General features: G+C 43.0%; 1 protein-coding gene and 3 pseudogenes across 1 annotated transcript; 1 reads left to right on the top strand and 3 right to left on the bottom strand.

Moving 5' to 3' along the window:
- Positions 1–214: 214 nt before the first annotated feature.
- On the bottom strand, positions 215–7393 carry LOC136491500 (uncharacterized). The gene is made up of 16 exons (XM_066487828.1): positions 7153–7393; positions 6897–7043; positions 6451–6542; positions 6256–6352; positions 5821–5864; positions 5600–5688; positions 4987–5078; positions 3516–3662; positions 3285–3432; positions 3116–3192; positions 2293–2364; positions 2079–2126; positions 1787–1914; positions 1543–1702; positions 910–1111; positions 215–634 (listed from the first exon to the last, which is right to left on the bottom strand). The coding sequence occupies exons 1-16, from the start codon at positions 7276–7278 to the stop codon at positions 585–587; spliced, it is 1719 nt and encodes a 572-aa protein (XP_066343925.1). The 5' UTR covers positions 7279–7393; the 3' UTR covers positions 215–584.
- Positions 4023–4980, top strand: LOC136493844 (F-box protein At5g46170-like; annotated as a pseudogene).
- A 1032-nt stretch (positions 7394–8425) lies between the features above and the next one.
- LOC136491498 (putative disease resistance protein At3g14460) lies at positions 8426–15592 on the bottom strand (annotated as a pseudogene).
- On the bottom strand, positions 15471–16784 carry LOC136492378 (putative disease resistance protein RGA4; annotated as a pseudogene).
- Positions 16785–19916: the final 3132 nt, after the last annotated feature.

The raw sequence follows: 19916 nt of genomic DNA, 5'->3' as shown, positions 1-19916 counted from the left end.
ACGTGCCTGTGTAACGTGGTTGCATACTTGCACTGTTGTTGAATGTCTTCGTTGCTATCTTGCAGCTTTAAGTTCTCAATTAATTTAGTTATGGCCATGGAATGCCACTCTCAATAATATTGCTGCTTTCGACCTTTAGTTTCTCGTCAGAGTAAGCTATATACATCCTGGGTAAGATGGCTGCATTCCTTGGCCATGCCGTTTCAATGTCCGAGATTTCGTCACCAGGTATCATATCTGAGCATGTATTTCATACAAAACAGCTCCTTAAGACGCACTTACAAAGTCTGAGATGTATATTTATGACACTACTCTGATCCTCGTCTCAGAAGATGCAATATCATTCATTCCATGTACAAACTCGAGTGCATCTGAGTGCTCTGAAATAGTCAACCATGTGAAGTACAAGACTCTTACAAGCATTCTGCTAGAGAAACAAAATTGGATGTTCAGACCAGCCCTTTTTCTTGAAAAGGAACTTGGATCTTCAGCATGCTATGATCACAAAATAAGGTCGCTATATATGCACATGGCATCGCTAGAGAAATCATGCCTCAACCGATGCACTCGTGAAGATATTTTCTTCATTCTGTTGGGAGGAGGTCGGTAAATGAAAAATCATGAAACGGTGGACCTGCAATACATGTTGAGTTCAGGTGTAACTTTGGCATTTTCTCTATAAGATAATATTACGAAAAGCATAACATGAAAATATTTTACATAAGCAAACAGCAAGTTTGTTTAGACAGTGTCTTCCCTGCTATGACACTTCAGTTTTAGCACCTCAGTTAAAATGCACAAGTTTCATATCGCTGTGCTCAGATTGTAAGCATTTATAGTTCTCTTAAAGAACAAGAAAGGATGCTTATTCTACATTTAACAAAAAAGAAGTGCTTGCAGAATTTTTACCTTTTTGCTCAGCTAAAAGGTAAAAAGGAACGTGAGCTACCATCTTTGTTCCTCCTTCACTCCAATTCACAATACCAGGACCATTTCCTTGGGCAGTGGACGGTCCCAGTACAGATAAACAGATGGCTGGTTCATTCATGAGCCCTAAATAGTCACAGGCCCGTTGGCAGACTCTCCTGTCTGAGGTTGGGGAACGAGCGACCTGCAGGGAATGAAGCAATTAAGTGCTTGTTTAGTTCCTCCCCTAAAGTTTAGTCCCTATCACATCGTATATTTGGACACATGCATGGAGTATTAAATATAGATTTTAAAAAATAACTAATTGCACCGATTGCGACTACTTTGCGAGACGAATTTTTAAGCCTAATTAGTCCATGATTTGACAATGTGGTGCTACAGTAAACATATGTTAACGACGGATTAATTAGGCTTAAAAAATTTGTCTCGTGAATTACTGAGGACTTGTGTAATTTGTTTTATTATTACTATCCGAACACTCCCACGTGACACCCCCATGTGACACCCGATGTGACACCTCTAAACTTTAGCCCCTGGATTTAAACACCACCTAAGATGCTCTGTGATGGATGCACTGATCATTTATCTTACACAGCAAGGATCAAGAGTCAGTACCTTGCCCAATGACACCCGTGCTCTCGGAAGCAACTCACTATGGCATGTTGCTAGTTTTGCAATGGCAGTCACCACAAAGCAGAGAAGCCTGGCTTGGGATGACTTTCTAGATGATGCACCCATGGAATCAGATCCTGGCTCCTGGTTTAATACCACACGGCTTGACAACAAATATATGAAAGAAGTCAATTATGTGTAATGCAATGGAAATCCAGACAGAAGACATAGTAGACTAAGGCCTCACCTAGTTGCCAGGTTTTCATACAATAATAATTCCAAATTTTCAAATAGCTCACGAGCTACATCTTTGCGATCTATCCCTCCAGCTCCATGCTCACCAATGGCCCAGCACAAGTGCAATGCTAACTCTGTCTGCACTGGCCACAGTCCATCAGTAACTTTCAGTTGCAATGAGAAAGATAATTAGCCATTTAAGATAATCAGCAGAAGGATAAGAAGAGCAGGTGATGATATAGCAATTTCAGTGGCAATATGAACTCGAAAAATAGAAGTACGAACTTGAAAGATATACTTGCCTTAGCAGGATTATCATGAGCCTCACCAAGTCTGTCAGTAATAGGTTTCTGCAGAATGGTTCAAAATGATCATGCAGAACTATTTATAAAATCCTATATATAAAGGAAACTTTCAAAGAACTTTTTCCTTGTCGCTGCAAAGTGCTACAAGACAATGACATGGGCTTTTAGTTCAGAGTTTTGAAATAAATCACTAAATATTTACACACATTACCTTCAGTACTGCAATGATGTCGGGAGACCGCTGGAATGCAGCCAAAATGAAGTCTGAAAGCCTTTTCCTCACCTGCAACAATATATAATATCATGGAACCTATAATATGCCATTGGAAGCTGAACTTACTGATAGTTAAGCCTAGTGCTAAAGCACATGTATCTTACTTTTCCTGCACTTTTACTTTCATTGGCTTCCAAGCCTAGTGTTATAAATATGCTCAGCATCCACTTTAGTGGTTAGAATATGCTGTAGCAAGTGAGAGTCCCCTTTGTCTATAAAGGGCAAGGGAGTGTCATTGTAAAAAACAAGCCATTGCATTTCCATTCAATCCAAGCGGCCAAGGGGCAAGCTGCCATCTGATCTGAATCTGAGATCCAATCGGGCCAACACTTACACAGGATATGTTAGGCAAATAACCAAGTCTATAGCAGACAAGCCATATGGCATACCATCATTTGAGGTAAAGGACTATGGTAAAAATTTAAGTTTGCACTTCTTTCATTTTTTTTCCATTCAATGTATTCTGACATAAAGTAGTATCGCTGCTCCATCGGTTAGTTATTCAAAGCATCGTCTAGGGTGGCTTTCAGAATTATTAAGCTTAGTAAAAACTACAGCTCCAATAGTTCAACATATATGGTTGAATCCTTCAATTCAGCTTGAGAAGTTGTTTATCAATTGCTTATAAATTGTTGAACTATGCAATTAATCGGTTATGTAAGACTAAGCAATAGAGATATAGTAATATATCCTTGGTTCCAAAACCTTTAAAAGGATCAGTAGTAGACAAGGAAATTTAGAATAAATTAAGTTTGCCTACCTTGAAAGAGAAAACCTTGTCTGGGAACATTGCAGCATATCTTGACATAACTACTGGAATAAGAGCACACAACAGTGCTGAACCAACAAACATAGATCGTCAAATCAACAATATGTTGGTCGCTTAGCATGTGTAGCAAAAATAATAATAAAAAAGATATGCAACCTACAGTCATTAACATCCCGCAACGCTGTTGCGAAATACAAAGTAAGAAAGCGAGGTGCCATTTCCAGTGACTGTTTCAATCTATCCGACTGTGGGCTGTTAAATGCTGCTTGTAATGTTGAAGATATCGTAGGGGATATCCAATGTTTTGCCTGAAGGGGAAAACAGAAGAAGATATCACTAGAACTAAAAATTCAGAGGGGATATACACTATTGTATAGGAGAAACTACTTACAGCAATGCCATCATTCTCATCTTTTAGAAGGTCTAAGAACATTGGGTCAGCAAGGTCTAGGGGACCACTATCATCAGAGCCTGAATTACCACTAGGTTCTTCAATTGCAGAACCAGTATATGCCTCGTCCATCAGTGCAAGAAGCATCTGTACCATAGAAAAGGATAGGGAAAATTGGTTGTGTAGCATCGAAAGATCACAATCTCCGTAAAATACCATCGAAAGTTTGCGTCCTTGTAAAATACCACAAAAAAATTGAACCGTGAACTGAAAATAGCATTCCGTTAAAATAAAGCGACAAAACTGAAAGTAGCCTCCGTCACGCCCTTACGGGTTGTTCTCGTGGACGCTCGCCACGAACAGGAACGGCTCCTGCGGCACCACCGGCACCACTTGCCGCAGCGCCTGTGCTTGTGCACGTCCTTGCCGTCCCAGCTCTCGCCCCGCCCGGTCCTGCCCCGCGCCGACGCCTCTCCCCGATCCCGATCTGTGTGCCTGTAACCTGCGTGGGATGGAGGAGGGCCCCTGCAGCGGGATGTCCTCAACCGCATCGGCGACATCAAGGCGCTCGGCAGCTGCGCCCTCGTCTCGCGCCGCTTCCACACGCTCGTGCTGCTCGTCGACTCCGTCTTCGTCCGCGTCGACTGTGTCATCCCGACGACCTGCCGCCCTCCTCCTCCTCCGCTGTACCGGGCTCCCCGCCGCACCAAGCGCTAGCTGCGGGCGCGGCGCGTTCGTGCACATCGCGCGTGTCCTGGTCGGCGGCATCGCCACGCGCTCGGCCAGATCCTGTCCCCCGCCGTGGCGGGCGTCTCCTGACGCTCCGAGCCACTGCCCGCGCTCCGAGGTGCTCCGCTCAGCTGCGACGCCTCCACATCGAGCTGGCACTGACGATGGCGTGCTCCTAAAGTGGAAGGCCGACTTCGGCTCCACCCTCGGCAGCTGCGTCATCCTCGGCGCCTCGTCAGTCTCGTCCAAGCCGCCGACAGGGCCATGGTCCGGCGGTGGCGAAGGCGATGCACTGCTTCTGGCCGCCGGAACCTGCTGCTGGACGTGTGCTTCAACTCAGCAAGGACGCGTGCTTCTAGCCGCTGGAACCTGCTAGCGCTGGTGCAGCGGTTCTACGAGCCCACATCCTGGCGCGTGCTCCTATAGTCCTATCTGGAAAGGACGTGCGCAAGCACAACCTCCGGACGCTGCACGTGGTGGCGAGGTGCCGCAGGAGCCGTTCCTGTTCGCGGCGAGCATCCGCGACAACATCGCGTATGGGCGTGACGGAGGCTTCCGTCACTCCCGTGACTTCATTTTAACAGAATGCTACTCTCAATTCACGGTTCAATCTTTTAGTGGTATTTTACGGAGATCGCGATCTTTGGATGCTACACAACCAATTTTCCCAAAAGGATAATGCTCCAGTTTTGGACTAGATAATTCACTCATAGCTTCTAGGCCAATTCATTTTGAAGATTACCTCAGGAGCAGCGCTCTTCTGGATTGTAGCTATACTACTGCCAATAAGAGTTCCAGAACTTCTTTCCACCTTTTCCAATGCCACCACCAACACTAGATAAAATTCAGAGTGATGAGGAACAAAGTTGTAGAAATCAATACATTATAGTTGAACAAAAACCAATAATGCATGGTTGAATGTTAAATACATTAAGACAAAAGACACTTATCTAAATCAAGCCATAAAATCTGGTAGTCTCCAATTAATATCAATCACAATTGGTTCATATTATGTGCAGTATTGGAACTCAAAATGAAGAGTTCTTTACCAAAAGAATCTGAATAGTGTGGCAACTGTCTACTCCATGTTCACAAATAAAAAGTGAGTAACTGTACAGGATAAACAATCAAGGCTGTACAGGATAAAAAATCAAGGGCAGCAGGGACTAGGTCAGTTATGTATGCTATACATTACAGAAATCTCACATATCGTAAGGAATGCACATCACATGAAAGAAGAAACAATAATTTAATAATGCCATAGTGCACCTAACTCATCAGCTAATTAGCAGTAAAAATTGTTTGGGTTATATAAAAATGAATAAGTCCTGAAGGGAAAATATCAACAGGCTTACTTGGCAAATCCATAAGGGATAGGAAGAGAGGAAGAAAAGATCCTGCTGACATCATTAACGGAAGTACTTCCGAAAACTTATTCTCCAGTCTAGAAGGTTAGCAAACAAATTAGGTCATTCAACAGGATTGCTATGGAATATTTATGCTACCAGTACCAAGTCATTTAAAGGAAATATGGATGATAGAACTATGTGAAGTTCATGACAATAAGAGCACATACCTCTCACCATTTGATGCAATAAGCTTTAACAGCAAAGGATAGAACTGTGTATAAACAAGAATACATAAGCATTGGCATGTGCTAACATGATTAAGTCGAATTTGGAAAATTGGAAGAGAAGAGAGAGATATTCTATAAAGAATCTTACAAAAGATTGGTTGAGTAGCTTATCATACAAATATGGGGTTTTCTGTTTTTTCTCTATCTTTTTGGCCTACGGCCTCCTGTATCGTAAATATTTCTTTTCTTATGTTATGAAGAAATACATGTAGGGGCCTCCCCCGCCATTCTCATAAAAATGATAAATAAGCTCTAAAACAAACAAGGAAGCTGGATTTATATCTTTCGAAGCAATGATCTGCAACAACATGAATAATAGGAGCTACATGTGGAATTTGCCAGTTTCAAGTAAGTAAATATTTGAAGTGTTGGCACCTGTGGAATCAAATTGGGAAAGGAGCTAAGGATCTTTGTCTTGTTTGTTACAAGGAATTCAACCGTGCGCTCTGCAACAATAGGATCTGCAAACTCCCTATTTACAAGAAAAAAAAGTTGAGTATCTTATATGCTTGTGGTAGCAATCGAACGATGGTATACAGATCAAGAGACAAATATAGAAAACAACATTACCTACTTAAGCAAGAGCGGAAGAAGGTTTTCAAGCTACCATCAGCATCGTGCAAGACCGCCTCCCCAAAATCCAAGAAGAATCGCAGAATGGTCTGATAGTGAAAAAAAAATACAGAACACTAAATTACTCGTGTTATAAGTTTGGCAAACTCTTTACAACAAATCAACAAGAAGGAAAGAGTAAAAGTAATTTGCCACCAACAGCTATGCAAGTAATCCATTGTTCGGTGAATCAGGGAGTAAGGGCATTATAATCATACAGGTAACACTAGATTAAAGTCTCTCCCACAAAGACTAGACATAGTCGCGTCGAGTTTTGGAAAAATTGAAAATGGAGAAGCACATTTTACGCTAAAGGACACTATTTTCAGATATCCGAGCCTTTATCCATCAAAACGTTAAGGATAACATCTCCGCAGCGCGAGACTGAGAAAAAGTCGGCTTACTAGAAGCAGCACGCCGGTGGAGGCCACGGCCTGCGTCGGAGCGGCGGCGCATCGCTGAAATAGCTTGCTCATCACCGGGAACGCCCGCGCCACCATCTCGTCCTTCGCCTCCTTCGCCGTTCGGCACATCTCGCACACCCTCCTCACCTTCGCGCGGACAAAAAATGGTGCACACGAAACAACACACCTAAGAATCCTCGTGGACATCCAAGAAACCGGACATGGGGGAGAAGGGATCGAAGGGAGATGCGGTTACAGATTGGAGGAGGTTGGGGTCGGAGGCGGGGTCGGCGGCAGCAGCGGAGTCCCGTGAGGCCGCGGAGAGCGAGCGGAGGTGGAAGTCGTAGCTGCCGTCGCCGGCGGCGAGCTCCGGCGAAGCCATGGCCGTCGCCGTTGTGTTGCGTCTTGTCGTTGGGGTTAGAGAAGAAGGCCTCCTTTCTCTGTGGACGGCCTATTAGCTGCGTCCGGCCCATGTACTAGACTTTTTTTTTTCTTTTAACAAAGCTTTTTTTTTCGTCTGATCGTCTCGCACACCGTCCTCACCTTCACGCACGCAGACAATAATGGCGCACGAACCAACAAACCTAAGAATGCACGTGTACATCCGGAGATGTGTAGAAGGGATGGAAGGGAGATGCGGTTACTGATTTGAGGAGGTTGGGTTCGGCGGCTGCAGCAGAGAGCGAGCGGAGGAGGGAACCGAAGCTGCCATCGCCGGCGGCGAGCTCCTGCGAAGCCTGGGCCCACAAGACGACTTGACGGTTTGGGTTAGAGCAGAAGGCCTCCTTTCTCCGTGGACGGCCGATTAGGTGCGTGCGCCCATGTACTCCTCATCTTTTTTTTTTCTTTACTGTTTGTCTTTTTGTTATCGTGGGAAGACCCTTTTATTTTCTTTTATATATGCACTTAATAAAGTTTCTAAAACAGTTGACAAAATATTTTGAAAATATTATTGTTCGAAATTTTAAACACCGTATCCAGTCTTATTAGCAAAGAGGTGGGCAAAAAATTGTCAAAACTAACCCAGCAATTTTAATAGATATCCGACATGTGTAATTTGCTTGGATGATATATTTCAACTGTTGGTTAATTGTTAAAATGTACTGTAAAAAAATATCGTTAAAACAGTTTGTTGCCTTCTTTTTGCCAAAATCATCATAAACGGTGGTCTTTCCATTTTCAGAACGATTGCCAAAATACACTCGATAACGTATCAGTGCACAACCATAAGTATTACTACTTCTGTCCCAAAAAAAATGCAATTCTAGCATAGTGGTTCTGTTCGGCTTACCTTATATTCGGCTTATTTTTTCAGCCGGAACAGTATTTTTCTTTCATAACAATTCAGCCAGAACAATGTTTTTCATCCAGTTTCAGCTAAGATTCAGCAAGCCGAACGGGGCCAGTGTCACGTTTTAGTATCTTAAGTTTGACTAATTATAGATAAAAAATTATCCATGTTTATGATACCAAACAAATACCATCCGATTAATTACGAAATGTATTTTTATAATAAATTAATTTAAAGACATAACTACGAATATTATTCACTAAAAACTTGGTCAAAGGTGAATTAATTTTTGTGCCACGTAATCCATAGTTGCATTCTTTTCAGGACGGAGGTAATACTAAAAATAACCCAGCTAATAGCACTGCTGCCATCCATGCTCCGAGTTTTTGAGGATGGCCGATGGCCACAAGTACAATAATGGCCCTGTTCGCTTTGCTGAAAAGTCATGGCTGAAAGTATCGTTCGCTGATTTGTTGTGAGAGAAAAATGTTGTTCTTTCGCTAAAATAGTAAACAGGGCCAATGCCCACAGCGAGTTTGCCTGAAGCTTCAACATAGCTTCGTCCTGCCATCCTTGCGTTGGCAAGAACCTGACGAGGCTGCAAACCTTGCTCAACATCAAGCCAAATGATGTACAGTAACGATTGATTCTGAAGATAACTGTAATCTTGGCAAGATTTGGAACATAATTCCTGCCAAAAAGATCAGCGAGGAAAAAAAAAGCTTGATCAATATCTTTCCCCAGAAAAAACACGGCATTTATAAGACATCACGAAAGGCCTTGAGAAAAAAGTGTACACTCACCTCATATGCAAGTTAGGATGAGTGCTTACAAGTGTGAGCACCATTGATTTCACGCAGCTATTCTGTTGAACTAGATGAGTGCATTGTGAAGGAGCACTTGGTTCACAGCTGCTTAAGACGGCACTGGACGGACCTGCCAATGAACAGGCAGATCACAGAACCAGTAGGACCCGAGTAGGAATATCTGAAGTTGCTTCGGTGAATAGAGTAGTAGTTTCATGTTGACTGCTGAAGTGCCAGAAACCTCCTTGAACTAGCCCACACTGCTGCCATCCATGCTTGATCTAGAAAGCTATATGAACATTAGGAAAAATTTCACCTTGGCGGTCTATATTATTTGTAACTGAATTTCGAAGATTGGCAATGATGAAGCTCTTACTATTGTCACTAGCAACAGTTAGGAAAGCTTGCACTGCATAGTTCACCCAGCAGCATACAGCATCTGGTTTATCATAAAAAGAAATTGCACTCCTGTGACATGGAAAGCTTAACATGTAAAAACACAATTGAGGAGACAAGGCTATGTTATCTAACTTTCAGTAATGCTACCTTAGGTGTCTGAGAATGGCTATCTTAGAAAATATTCTTATTTATCTTTTCGATCAGTGGTCCCTGCACTGAAGAAAGAAGGGAACAGACTTGTGAAGGAAATTTCCATTGCATTTTCAAAAGGTCAAACAATGTGTAAGGAAATAGGTTTTATTATAACTTAATAATCAGGTTTTAAATTATTTGTGCACAGAAGAGTTCCAGTCAGTTCAAAATCTTACTTATTGGTAGCCCAATTAACAGAGTAATAGTTCATTATGTGCAAGTGCAAATCATGTCCAAGACCAAAGGCACAGTCAAGTGTTTGGTGTGTATGCATGTGGTGTGCACATATGACATATATGCATCATCATTATAATCTTAAAACCATGTATTTCATTTATTTCACTAAGATAACCAGATTTACTAAGGGAAAAATTACACACAATTACAAAATACTGAAGTGATGCATGCTAGTATTATCATGCACAGTTCAGAGCAGCTCAGCAACTCACTGAGCAGCGGTGTAAGCTGACTGATATCTGCATCATTTGAGATGGCCTGACATGAAAACATTTATAATTCGATTGTGTCTCAACATCTGGAAGTGGAATTGATCTAACATGATCTGAGAATATCGAACACTGCACATTCCTTCCAGTACCTTCCTCATTATATCCAGTGGCAAAAATATTAATAAAAGATGTAAGTTTACACCACTTCATCAAAGTAGACATTTCAGAGTAATCCATAAAAAAAGAAGCAAAGCACAACTTAGTATACTCGAGTGAGTTACAAGACTCGTTTTTTCATATGAAGGCTCCACAAGCTGAACCTATAGAAAATGCACACCAGCTCCACAAGCTGCACTTTGAGGTGGTTTTATTTTACCAGGATAGCCAAATTTACTAATGGGAACAAATTACACACAATTACAAAATACTGAAGTGACGCATGCTATTATCATGGACAGTTCAGGGCAGCTCAGTAATTTACTAAGCAACAGCATGAGTTGACTGATATCTGCATCATTTGAGATGGCCTGACATGAAAACATTTATAATTTGATTGTGTCTCAACATTTTGAACTGATTTAGCATGTTTTCAGAATCCGAAACACTGCACAATTCTGCCAGCCTCATTACATCTTGTGGCAAAAATATCAATAAAGATTTAAGTGTTCACTACTTCATCAAAGTAAACATTTCAGAGTAATTCATAACAAAAAAAGAAGGAACTAAAGAAATTTAGTATACTCGAAGGACTTACCAAATTCGTTTTTTCATATGAAGGCCCCATGAGCTCAACAAGCTGAACTTTGAGGTGTTCTTAGTTTACTACAGATCATCCATATACAAGGCTGTAGGCAAGAGTCCAGAACATTAGGTCTGTTGACACCATGCTTAGGAAAAAATATGCAACATGTAGTTGAAAACTTAATACTTGAGGACTTAGCAGACAAAGGTGCGTTTACTTAACAATAATCTTTTTTGGCTGTTGCAGTAGCAGAATATTGTCATCATTACCACAACTTTTGCCTACATATATGTTCCATGGCCACATTGGGGTTCAACCTTCAAAGGATATGCTCTACAAAACTGATGTAAATAATAACTTATGTAGCAACCAAGCACTTATAGTTATATCACAAGATAACCGTATTTGCACATGTGCAGTTGAGCAACATAGATGTTACTTTCTGATCTTTAGTTGGCTGATCAGGACTATACAATGCATTCCTAGTTAGAATCTGCTACCAGGACATAGTGCATATTTATCCTTGTTATTGTTGCTGTAGATTTATAGAAGTATGAAACAATGATTTTCTTTAAAACGGATGGAAACATTCGGTTTTTCCATAAGAAAAACTCAGTTCAACATCTTCTTTTGCTACATCATTTCTAAAGCCTCAAACATGGGCAGTTGGGCACACAACAATCTTAATTCTGAATAGCCCCAAAATAGCACAAACAATTCCAGCCTCACCATTTTTTCCCCATGGGTAACATTAAAAACTAGCAACTATAGTATAATTACCTTTGGCAACATTGTGTTTCAGAAAGATCCAACAAAGATTATATGATGTACAGCTCAAAGACTTGATGAACCTTGTGAACTGCAGATTAAAATAAGCAGGGTTCGTGTCAAGGAGCATTTGTAGAACATAGACACATAATATCTGTAAAAATGGCTTAACGCTCACGTGGTTAGGAAAGAACAAAGAGCAATTACCTTGCACTACTATAATCTGTTCTCAGAGGTGTTCTATTATATATATTAGTTAGGAGGATCCAATGGAGATGATCTACAAAAGGTAGTGGCAGTATGATAGTATTTGAGGTTAGCACCATTCACTTGTTAGTTGTTGCGTAGTCAGAATAGGAATCCTACAGATACTGAGAAAGTGAGAATACATACGAACATGAAGTTCATCAAACCAATAGTTACGCTTACTTGGAATACAACAAAGCAAACAGTAAATTATTGTGATGGTACAATAAGGCCCTGTTTGGTTGGGCTTTTGGCTTTTTTTGGAGGGTGCTTTTTCAGAAGCAGCTGCTTTTCCGTAGTTCATTTTTGAAAGCTGGGTTGACCCTGCTTTTGGCTTTTGGCTTTCTGCTTTTCGAAATTGGTGGAATAAAAAGCTCTTCCATAGTTGTTTCAAGAGAGATAAAGATAAAAGGTATATTTTATACTTGTTTAACCAAACAGCTTTCAGCTTTTCTACAGCTCACAGCCCACAGCAGCTTTTCCACAGCTCACAGCCCACAGCAGCTTTTTCCCACAGCCACAGCTCAACCAAACAGGGCCTAAATCAGCTCAATATTGCGCAACAAAGTTAGGACATCAGAGTTCAGAAGTAATAAGTACTCTCGTAGTTAAAAAAACATAAGGATGCAAAAGGCAAGTAGTCAAACAAAGTTCTACAATCTAAGAAGTACTATTCTTGTAAACTGGCAAAACAAATAAATAAATCGAGAATAAACAAATAAACTAACAAGTACTTATTTCTGTAGCAGTGCCCCAAGACAACTTGAAATTAGATGGAGCATATTTTGCAAGCTGTGAGGCATTCTAAAACAGCTAAACTCACACTTCAGTATTCTGTGAGTGAGAAAATTCTCTCTATTGATAGTTTTCTCAACTATAATACAGATGCTTCGAACTATATGATGATTATAAACAAAAGGCATCCAAATAACAAAAGCAACAGGCAGTAGATTAACAAAAGGTGGATCAAACTGTAAATATTCTATGGGACTAAAGGGTATTTGGCATATAGGATACTAACCATTTTTATGTACAGGGTGAGGGTGTTAGACACATCCTGAAATTTTAATGCTTGATAGCTCAGGATCATGCATAGATATAATGAGAATCCAGAGGTTAGAAGAATGTACAATTTGAACAAGCGGCCTGCATAGTAGGTGAAAACAAGAGGGTTATTTGGAAGGAAACCATGAAATTGTAGTCAAATAACGATAGGAGAATGACTTTTATGGGTTTAACGAAAGCAAGGGAAATTGGTGGGTAGGAAGTACTTCCACCTTTGTGTTACCTTGGCTTAGTCAGGCGTAGACAACCGGAATAATTCCAATCAATTTGCGGCACTGCCTTCTTAGCTTCTTGCTTTGGCTACCCCGCACATTCAATTCTTGCAGTGAAGTTGGAAGGTCATTCACCTTGGGCAGTGATCGAATGGCTGGGCATCCTTTGATCACTAATTTTTGCAGTGAACTTGGGACACAATCCTTGGGTAGAGACTTGATGGATGGACAGTTGCTTATCATCAACTCTTGTAGTGAACTTGGGAGAAAGTCCTTGGGCAGAGACCGTATGGCTGGACAGTTGTCTATCACCAACTCTTGCAGTGAACTTGGGAGGCCATCCTTGGGCAGCGACTGGATGGCTGCACAATCCCAGATGTTTAATCTCTTGAGGTTGGGTAGTCCCTGAAGCCCTGCAGGGAGGCACTGCAGCTGATCACAGAACCAAAATCTGATCTCCTTGAGAGAGGTGAGATGTAGAAGGGCCTCCTCTTGCTCCTTTTCGAAGCGCTCCACCTCTTTGTCCCCCGAAAAATATAATCTGGTGAGCGAGGAAGAGAGCAAGGTACAGATGGGCACAGCAAGGACTCCCGCGACGTCATCTGTCCAAATCTCCTGCGGTTTGGAGGAAGAGGATGGAAACTCTTGTTCATGCGGCAGCAGTGGACGCTCGAAACCAGCAAAGAAGTTGGGGGTTTTGCGGACGGTTGATCTGATGAGACCTTGGGTGAGGAGAGGCCACAGTCCCTCGCCTCTTAAATCCCCACTTTCCTTTATGGATAAATCTGTGAGAGTGGTGAGGTTTGAGAGAGGCAACAGCGTCGCCGTGCCCACTGCGCCTTGAAGGGAGACTTCTTCCAGGGAGGTTGGGAAGGGGAAACACGAAGAAGAGGAGGAGAGGAACCTGGGGCAATTCTGTATCTTCAATGATCGGAGGGAACTCAGACCTTGGAGCCCTCCTCCTCCTCCTCCTCCTCCTCCACCTCCACCGGTTACTGGTCGTGCGTCGAGTGAAACGGGACAGAGCACCAGATTTGGGCAGTTGGAGATGCTCAAACTCTCTAGTTGTGGAGGCAGCAGTAGTAGCCCTTGTGGTGGTGCTAGTATTTCCTCCTCTGCTCCTGCATCGTGCTGCTGCTGCTGCTGGTGCATTCCAATTTGGGTGTCCTCCAGTTCTTCGATTGAATCTGACGGCGGTTGTGCGGGTGCTTCCGTCTCCTTCTGCTGCTCCACAACACCTAGCCCTGTTAACTTTTCACACTCCCCCATGTTGAGACTGTGGAGCCATGGCACACAAGACAACAGATGCGTCAATTGCTCCCCACTAGCACCACACTGCTGAATGGTGAGGTGGTGGATTCGGAAGATTTCATATCTGACACCACCATCAGCTTCGGCCAACCAAAATGCATTGCTTGAATCATGTACCTTGAGGGTCTGAAGAGAAGATAGCATCAGGAGGTGATCCATTGACAGAGGAGGGCATCTATTCAACTCTAACACTTGTACTTCTGTCAGATTATCAAACGCCAACACCATCCAGAAGGCTGTATCTGAAGTATCTTTTCCCTTGATTTCCAAGCAACATTCAGAACCGTGTTTTCTATAAAGCAGCTGCTCAAAACTTGAATCTACCTGTCAATCTTAGCGGAGCATACAGAAGGAGTCCAAGGAATACGAGGCAGTGATGAAAGTTTTGGACAATCCACAATCTCAAGCTCTTGTAGTCTAGGAAACCAAGTCATGTGGTCACATTCAGTAAGATGTGGGAATGGCAACTCAATAAGTTGTTGGCAACCCTTAATGATGAGTACTTCCAAGTGAAAGGACAATTCAGGAGGGTAATTTGCAACCCATCTTTTAAATTTTGGTATCTTAACTATTTCTAACCTTCTCAGATATTTGAAGCTGTGTCCTTGTGCATAGCTCTTGCACTCTCCACCGTTTTCGTCAACCAAACACAACTCTCCTAGAGGTGGAAGGTTTTCCCAAGACACGTCATGTAGCTGAAGAAGTTCCAAATGTCTATTAGAGATATTTGCACCCAACCATGAAGGGCAATCAGTGCCTCCATGCCCACTAATGCATAGCTCACGAAGATTGCTACTTGGCAGAAGGCCTTCAAGAACTTGGTCTTCTTTAGTAGAATCCTTGTTAGATCGATTACTATCCCAATCCATTATTAACTTGCGCAAGTATTTTGTCTGACTTAGTTTTGCCTCACCAGCTTCTTCCTTTTCTTCAACCCTTTCAAGATTACTAATCTGCAATGATCCGCCAAGCTCTACCAGTTCTCCTAACTGTGCTAATTCAAAACCATACCTTTCATTCTTGACCACAAATCTTTTCAACTCTTGTAATGATTTTAATTTTCCTACCTCAAAAATGCCAGGGTGCATTGCATCATCTGGAACAAGAATGTTGGAACATCAACAATGATAGATAAGAGGCGAACAGATGGAGGAATTTTGGTGGACATAATGTTGGAACTATATATTCTGATACATTCCTTTGATTGAACCTTCATTGCCAACTCATGTATGAGGTAATGGACAACATAATAAGAATAGCCATAATCATTTTTATACTCTTTCGAAAATCCATGATCAACCAAGTCAATCTAATAGGATTGCCCAATATCCTCAGCTCGTTTGTTTTCATCATGAGAATTTAAAATATCTAGTCCCATCCACAAATAAATTAACTCCTCACGGACAAATTGATAATCTTCAGGAAACATAGCAAGGTAGGAAAAACATTTGTTGCAGGTGGAAAGCAAGATAATCATAGGAAAGCTTTAGCGCTGGCATAATGTCATGGTCGCCAGAAGTTTGTTCCCATTCTCTGCTTTCTAGCACACTTACCCAATGGTCCAGAGTAGGTTGGTTTCCTAGTAATCTACCTACGGTTTTTGCTGCAAGAGGAAAACCCTTCAATTTTTTCATTATGTCATACCCAACATCACGTAATTCGGGATGATCATCAAACGACCTTCTGCTACAAGGACCGAACACACATGCTTCGAAGAAATCCATAAAATCTTTTGGATCTAAACATTCCAAATGAATTGGAAAACCAACTGTCATGACCATATTTGCCACACTTGGAATTCGAGTTGTGACTATAATCATATTACCTATCCCCACAACTTTTCTAAATGGTGCTAGTGGTTTTAGCCACTCATCCTCCTTACATGTCCACACATCATCCAACACTAGCAAAAACCGTTTGGCTTTTAATCGTTGTGCGATCACCTCTTGGTCACTAGCAGTTTCTCTTTCACCATTAACTCTAGGGATTTTTTTCACAATTTCTTCTGCCAACCTATCTGCATTGAAATTGACGGAGACGCATATCCAAATTGAAACATGGAAATGGCTCTTCACTTCTTCGTATATGTGTTTTATCAAAGTTGCCTTTCCAATACCCCCGGCCCGACAACTGGAAGCACTGTAAGTTGATTTGTAGAATATTCACCACGGATAATGTTATCAAAAACGGTAATGCTCCTACTCGAACGTCCGATGTTTCGAACGCGCGTCAGAAAAAGATTCGACTGGCGCCTCGTCTTATCCGCCTACTCGACGCCCTCCCCATCCCCATCCCGTGTCCGCGCGCTTCACTTCTCTCGCTCTTCTCGCCCTCTCCTCCTCCCGGCTCCTCCACTCTCTTGCTCTGCTTGCACGCCGTCGCCCCTCCCTCCCTCCGCGACCTCCATGCCGCGATGGCGGCGGCTTCCGGCAAGCCGCCCCTCCCTCCCTTCCTCCGTCCCTCCCTCCCTCCCTCCCTCCATGACCTCCATGCCACCGGAGAGGAGGGCGGCGACGGCAGCTTCCGGTGAGCCGCCCCTCCCTCCCTCGCTCCGCGACCTCCATGCAACCGGAGAGGAGGGCGACGGCTTCTGCGCGAGGTTGGTGGGTCATTCTCTGGATCTGAGCCCTCCTCCTCCTCCTCTCTCCTTCCTCCTCATCTGGATTTGAGCTCTCCTCCTCCTCTGGATCTGGATCTGAGGGACGCGGCGGTGGCTATGGTTCCAGTGAGCTCTGTTGCAGCAGGCTTGCTTTGTTGTTGCAACAAGCAATATTTCTTTGTTGCATTAGTTTTTTTCTGATGTTGCATCTCGGATTGAGCCTTTTTGCAACCAGCAATATTTCTTTGTTGCATTAGTCTTTTTTTTCTGACGTTGCATCTCGCATTGCGTTTTTATTTATGTTGTTGCAGTAGTGTTGTTTCGCTGTTGCAATAAGTTTTTTTCTTTGTTGTATTGTTCTTTTTTTTCCTGATGTTGCATCTCGCACTGCGCTTTTATTTTCTGTTGTTGTAGTAGCTTTTGTTTGCTGTTGCAACAAGTAATTTTTCTTTGTTGCATTAGTCTTTTTTTCTGATGTTGCATCTCGCATTACGCTTTTGTTTCTGTTGTTGCAGTAGCTTTGGTTTGCTGTTGCAACAAGTAATTTTTCTTTGTTGCATTAGTATTTTTTTTTCTGATGTTGCATCTCGTATTGCAGTAGCTTTATTGTGTTGTTGTAGTCGCTCTTGTTCTCGCATTGCTTTTGTTTGATGTTGCAAACAATTTTCTGATGGGAGTGCGTTGGGGGCGGGGCGAGGTTGGGGGCGAATGGGAAACCCGTTCTATTCGATCCGTTCCGTGCACGGGGGGTGGGCGGGTTCCGTGCGTGGGGAGCGGAGGAAGGGCGGTTCCGATCTCTGTTCTGTTCCGTGCGGGCGGGCATGATCCCGTGCGGGAGGGCGAGGCGCGGTACGAAGGGCCCAGCGTCCTTGCGTCCACAGCACCGTCCGATGGATTGGTATCCATCGGACGTCCGGGCACCCGCGCTACCCTATCAAAAATACTTATTCTCTCGTCATTCCTCCCAAATATTTTTTGCTCTATGGTTTCAGCGTTGACAACTGGCCGATTCCTAGCATTCCAATGGGTAATCTGTTTGGCAGAACCCAAAAGTTCTGTATCAAGAATAGTGGTGACCTTAGCACATAGGGGCTTGAGCTTATCTACAATGTTTCTCATTTTTGTAGACATGTCCACCCTATCAAACTTCAATTTTTGTGTTTGCACATCATGTTTTCTCTGTTGTGCCCTGGATGGCCAGGCACATGAGAAAAATCGCCGCCCATTTGCTGGCGTATTGGGATCCTCCAACACGCGGGTACGGTGACGGGGATCAGCAGCAGCAGACGGGAAAGAGCAGCATGTGAGGCTTTTACCGATGGCATTGTCAAGATCATCCTGGATGCGGTAGTACTACAGCTCGTCGAGCACGTCGTCGGCGTCGTACGCCACCTGACGCAGCTTCACCAGCAACTCTGTGTGCTGCGGGCTGCGGGTCTGCTTAACATGCGGGCTATCAAGAATCCACTGCGCGTGCAGCAGCTAATCTCGAGAGCGTCAAAGTTGTCGCCAATCCCCTTATGCTGGCCGCCCACGTCTCTGCCGAAGTGTCCTTGGCAGACGCCAGCGCCTTGCCCAAGGCCCAACTCGCGGCACCGATGACAAGTTCATCCTTAGGGCGTGTTTAGTTTCATGAAATTGGAATTTTGGGTTACTATGATACTTTCGTTTTTATTTGATAATTAGTGTTCAAACATAGACTAATTAGGCTCAAAACGTTCGTCTCGTAATTTCTCACCAAACTGTACAATTAGTTTTTTTTCGTCTACATTTAATACTTTATGCATGGGCCGTAAACATTCGATGTGATAGGTACTATAGTACTTTTGGGATTTTGAGGTCAAACTAAACACACGCTTATATGTTTTGATGGGCGCTGCAGTCTGCAGGTGGTGGAATTCATGCGCAAATTAAATGCAAATGAATCGGTCACTGCAAGTGCAAAGTGCAAACACTGAGGCCTGGTTTAGTTCCAAAAAATTTTCAACTCAAACTGTTATATCGAATCTTATGGTATATGCATGAAGTATTAAATATAGACGAAAAAAAACTAATTGCACAGTTTGGTTGGAAATCGTGAGACGAATGTTTTAAGACTAATTAGTCCATGATTAGCTATAAGTGCTACAGTAACTACAGTAGCATTTTGTTTTTATTTGGTAATAATTGTCCAATCGTTGACTAATTAGGCTCAAAACGTTCGTCTCGCAAAGTACAACCAAATAGTGCAATTAGTTTTTGATTTCGTCAATATTTAGTACTCCATGCATGTACCGTAAGTTTAATGTGATGAGGAATCTTCTTTTTGCATAGTGCCAAAATTTGAATTTTGAGGTGAACTAAACATGGCCTCTGCCGTATCTACGGATACCTAGGACTACCTCTCACACTCGAAGGTTAAGAATGGTGCACCTGCGGTACATCCAAGATAGAGCTAAAGGGAGGGTGGTTGGCTGGCAAGGGCGCCTCCTAAATGTTGCTGGGCGCAGGGAGTTGGTGCGCTCTGTGCTTAGCTCCCTCCCGGTTTACCTGCTGACGGCTGTGAAGGTACCCAAGAATTTCTTGAAAGAACTGGACAAACTGCGTAGAAGGTTCTTGTGGGCTGGCGACAAGGAGCTAACTGGAGGGAAATGCAAGGTTGCATAGAACAAAGTATGTACGCCACCAGGCAACGGTGGTCTAGGCATCATCGAACTTGAGAGGTTCAGTCGAGCACTACGGCTTCGGTGGCTCTGGTTTTCGTGGGACGACACTAACAGACCCTGAAAAGGAATGGAGCTGCCGGTTGACAATAGTGACATTGCACTCTTCAATGCTGCTACAAGTGTGGTCTTAGGAAATGGGAACAATGCTAAGTTCTGGTCCTCTCGCTGGCTACATGGTCAAGCACCTACAACATTATACCCGGCCTTGTTCAGACATAGCAAGAGGAAAAACAGA

Source organism: Miscanthus floridulus, chromosome 11, assembly GCF_019320115.1.
Source record: "Miscanthus floridulus cultivar M001 chromosome 11, ASM1932011v1, whole genome shotgun sequence".
NCBI lineage: Eukaryota > Viridiplantae > Streptophyta > Magnoliopsida > Poales > Poaceae > Miscanthus > Miscanthus floridulus.
This window is presented reverse-complemented; position numbering and strand designations above follow the sequence as displayed.